General features: G+C 45.4%; 1 protein-coding gene across 1 annotated transcript; it reads right to left on the reverse strand.

Moving 5' to 3' along the window:
- Positions 1–2,997: 2,997 nt before the first annotated feature.
- Positions 2,998–4,158, reverse strand: LOC106654511. The gene is made up of 6 exons (XM_014374429.2): positions 4,057–4,158; positions 3,900–3,956; positions 3,640–3,816; positions 3,432–3,563; positions 3,154–3,345; positions 2,998–3,069 (listed from the first exon to the last, which is right to left on the reverse strand). Exons 1-6 carry the CDS (start codon positions 4,126–4,128, stop codon positions 3,043–3,045), a joined length of 657 nt encoding a protein of 218 aa, XP_014229915.1. The 5' UTR covers positions 4,129–4,158; the 3' UTR covers positions 2,998–3,042.
- Between the last annotated feature and the right edge of the window lie 323 nt (positions 4,159–4,481).

A 4,481-nucleotide genomic window follows, 5' to 3' on the forward strand; every position in this document is an offset into this window, starting at 1 on the left:
ATAATACGAACGAAAATCGTACGCGCGATATACACTGTGTGACATTGAATGGGCGCGATCGGGCTGTATGGCGTGCGTGCGACCCTCGCGAATTTGGCGAATCGTTTCAGCCCCTTGAAAAGACTGTTAAAATAGCTACGCTGCTGCAGTCAATCTAGCACAGCACAACTCGTCGACTCGGGCTTTTTAACTAGGTTTATACTCCCTAAAGGCCCCATACAAATTGATCTCTCTCTAGCTCGCTCGTTCGGCACTACGCGCACTGTTTCGCGGTTTTAAACGATTACTGCAGCAGCCGCGCTCGATTTTCTTCCAATAATCTCGTTTTCATTTCGCGAAGAAAAAACAAACAAACAAAGCCAAAGTAAGAAAAAAGTAGCGAGGAAAAAATAAGGCATACTATATAATATAGCAGCTAGTAAGTAGACGAACTCGCGCGTGGGACGTCGATCGTCGTCGTATAATTTTACGGGCAATAAACGTTTCGGAAGCTCGTCGCATAAAAAAACGTCAAGCTCGATGCTCGATGCTATATACGAAGGCGGCCTGGTGCGGGCGGGGGGAAGGATAAAAAGGAAAAAATCAGACGCCTAAGGATAATCGAAGCTAATACACCGTGGCAGTAGTGGCACGCAGGCTCATAAACGCGCTGAGCCGCTCGTCGTCGTTGTCGCAGCAGCCAAGAAAGTCTATAGGAGAGAGAGAGAGAGAGAGAGAGGCCGATTGGACCATCAAGCGTTCCGAAATTTTCTCTCGATCGCGCAGAGGCTAGAATAAGAAGATATCTTCATCAGGTCGCAGCGCAGTATCAGTGGTAGTAAGCAGCTAGACGAAGCGACGAAAAAAAGGAGACAAAAAGGAAAAAAGAAGAGTACAGATGGAAATCAGTGAGTCTAGTCGCGTATCTCTGCAGGCTATAGACTATATGTGTGTGTGTGTGTGTATCGACAGGAGTTGTACGCTGCATCGATGTATTTACGAGGGTGCGTAAAAGAAACGCGTAAGAAACATCGGACACGGTCTGGGCGGTCTAATCGTATAACAGCCGAACTGTTCAGCTCGGCTCTTCTATACATTTTTATCTATATCATGCCGCTGCTGCTGCTGCGCTTGGGTTACGATCCGAGCTTGTTTATTATCCGGCGTGCACAGCAGCAATAGATATATATAATATGTAGAATATATAAAATGTGGAGTAGCTTCTGCTGCCTGCGGATTTATGAATATTCATGGCTGCTCGTTAAACAAGAGCTCCGCTGCTACTACTGGTGGTGGTGGTGGTGGTTGGTGGTTATTATGTAATGCGCACGCGGGGATAATCTGCATGTTGCGCGCGCGAGCGACCGAGCTTTAGCCCCTTGAAGCTGCTCGGCGGCAGCGACTAGAGTAGAGTATATAGGGGGCTAGGCAGCTTGTTGAATTAACGGCTCTTTAATAGATTAAGCGCTGGTGGTTGGTTGGCTGGCTGGCTGCAGACGGACTGGGGTCTACACGGTTCGACTCTACAATAGTTTTTCCGCGAGGGCCGTGAAAAAAAAAGAGAGAACAAAAAAAACAACAGAGAGATGAGAGACAGCGGACGCGAGACAACGACGAGCAACCCTCGCTCCGCACGCGTGTGTATAAGTATATAAAACCTGATCGCCTTGACCCCTTGGGCTTGGGTACACACACGCGCGCGCGTAAAGACAACGACTAGGACTGGTACGCGAGGCGGCGCGCACTGGACCAACTGACCAGATACAGCACGTACAGTGGCCAGTGCGTCGACGCGCTCGAGCGCTGCTGCTGGTGATAATAATTTGTATTAGCCCGTAGCGCACCACACCGCACACGAGAGCTCGGGCTCGTGCCGCCTCGCGTTATCGCCTCGCCATTATACGGCGTGTAAGCTCTTCTCATCGGCTTCTTCCTTTTGTCTCGTAAGCGGGCCATTAACGTCGCCGCGGCCGCGTACAGTTGTAATTTTCGAGCTCCTTTCTGCGTGCGCATATTTAAACTCCTATTTATGCTCCTGTTTGGGCGCTCTTTGCCGCCCAAATATATTCGCACGCGTATATAGCAACTCTTAGCCTCGGCAAAACACTTGTTTCCCGATATACTCGAAATAAGACTCGTAATTTTCAGACAAGTTTCATACTACTCGCACGATAGCTATAGGCGAGCTCACTCGCAAACTTTTACACTTGGAGTCGTAACTCGATTAGCGCGCGCCCGAAATCTCGTCGTCGCACGAACGACTTTCACAGCGGCACAGCTCTCGAAACAAATTCAACTGCACACGACCGACCCCCTCGCGATTCGTTCCTAGCACCGCGCGTTTGCCGCAACAGATAATGTAGAGAGAAAAAAGAGAGCGTAAGGCTTCGCTCGAGCTTTTCTTTTCTTTTATAAGCGATGCAGCATTGGCCAGTCGCGAGCGGTGATTTATACATACTAATATTAAAAAAGAAGAGTGAAGTCCAACAGCCGGAGAGAGATAGATATTGACTGACCGTGGCATGCTGCTACTGCTGCAGTGGGCACACGAGAAAAACATCCCTTATACATATATAGCCGACGCTCGACTCGGATGTTTTGATTCGCCAACTGTTATAGAGAAGGCATATATCACTCGATTGAGCGCGCCCCTACACGCACACACACACACATACTCACATACAAAAGTATATGTTTCAGACGAGAACTAGTTATACTGGCTTGGTCCTGGTGGGCGCAAAGGCAAGAAAAGAAGGAAGAACTACGCGCGACGGAGGAGGAACTGCTGGACACTGGCCGGATTTATTGCCTCGCGCGAGGCTACATCGCGATGTAATTATTTAAATCGACTGCCGTTGCTTGCTTGCTTGCTGCTAGCCCCCAAGTCAGCCCCAAACTTGGATTATACGATCTCTTTGGTTCGCACAAGAGAGAGAGAGAGAGAGAGAGGATAACGTTATATATATTCCCAGTCTATGAATGTCCGTTTCAGAGAGCAACTACTTTTATTCTTTATTTCTGTGTGTATTTCAATTTGCAGATTCTCGTCTCCCAATTTCTTCATTAACATATCAGCTTCGGTAAAATTAGCTGCAAAATTAAGTGCAATTACTAATAACGTAATGTACAAACGCTCTCGATAAAGTAGATCATTTTTTTATATATCTATTGTACCTTGCAAAGGGATTCGACTCCAACGAATACCGCGCAAACATACTCCTTCACTGCGGTCTGGCACGAGCTTCTGAACATTTTTTTCGCGTGTTCGCAGAATTTGTCTACATCGAACTCGGTGTTCGTTAGATTTTGTTTCTCCATCACGATCCTAAATGGTTTCAGGCACTTTTTGATTAGTAAGCCTTCGAACTGTACAAAATTCGAGATATTAGGCATCGAGCATTCATTTCAAATTCATTATTATTATACAAAAATTTCAAATTTTTTTTGCCTACTATTGACGGTTGTAAATTAACACTGGTGACATTTTTTTTTGATTCCACATCATTTTCAGTCGATTCGGATTTATTTTCAGTATCATCAGCTGTGTCCTCGAATGTGGCACATATCGTTCTATCGAACCAGCGCTTGAAGACAAACAATTAATCCTTTTTTTTATATCGAATTAATCGTGGACGAGAAATTAGAATGATTGTTTTGTACCTGGCAAGAGATGTGTTTATTCCACATTTTGGCGGCGTGACAGAATTTTTTCGACACTTTGTAGCACATTTGAGCCAAATGTTGCACTATCTTGTGGCTCTTTTCGCGGCAGTAATCTTCGGGCGAGGTGAAATCCTTCAGCTGGTGCTTGCAAACGGCCTCCATCAGCATGGAAACCTGCATAAATCACCACCGGAAAAAATGATCCATACTCTTACGATATGTTTTACACGTTATTGTATTCACAAATGGAGGCTTACTACTGGTTTTGGATCCGGGTCGGAATAGGCGACGGCTTCTCGCTTCTCACGACTGCTCTGTACAAATGAACACGATGCGCAATCATTCAATATAGCGTATGTATCGAGTTATAAAAGCTTCGAGTTAAAATCAAAAGAAAAAAGTAATGGATCGTACCGAAAAAGCCGCCGTGTTACGATCGGCGAGGAAAATTGCGACGAGCAAAAAGAGCAAAACAATCAGCTTCATTCTTGTGTTAGAGTATGTACACGAGCTTTGACCGATGATTACGACTCAGGTAAAAGTAAGCTCATATAAACATTCGCTTAGGAGGAAAAGTCGTGGACGCACGAGTTTCACATGTAAAAGCGTATAAATACGTCAAGCCTCTTCGTGAGTTATAAAAATATTCAATTTTTTTTTAACGCTGCTGATATACGTATAGTTAGTTATGTATGTATTCTTGCAGGCATATTGATGGTATAGAGCTGCGCGCGACGTTCTCGACACTTACTCTGGGATTTATGTATCACACTAGCATATACATACTTCGGCCTAGGGTCAGTCTAACACGTGTAGCGAATAAATAGCTGAAAGCCACG

Source organism: Trichogramma pretiosum, unplaced genomic scaffold (genome assembly GCF_000599845.2).
Source record: "Trichogramma pretiosum strain Unisexual culture from Peru unplaced genomic scaffold, Tpre_2.0 scaffold59, whole genome shotgun sequence".
In the NCBI taxonomy this organism is placed as follows: Eukaryota; Metazoa; Arthropoda; class Insecta; order Hymenoptera; family Trichogrammatidae; genus Trichogramma; species Trichogramma pretiosum.

Coding starts and splice junctions, on each gene's coding strand:
- LOC106654511 (XM_014374429.2), bottom strand. CDS start 4,128: ATGAAGCTGATTGTTTTGCTCTTTTTGCTCGTCGCAATTTTCCTCGCC. Junction 3,957..4,056: donor GTAACACGGCGGCTTTTTCG/GTACGATCCATT, acceptor TCATTTGTACAG/AGCAGTCGTGAGAAGCGAGA. Junction 3,564..3,639: donor ATAAACACATCTCTTGCCAG/GTACAAAACAAT, acceptor TTTGTCTTCAAG/CGCTGGTTCGATAGAACGAT.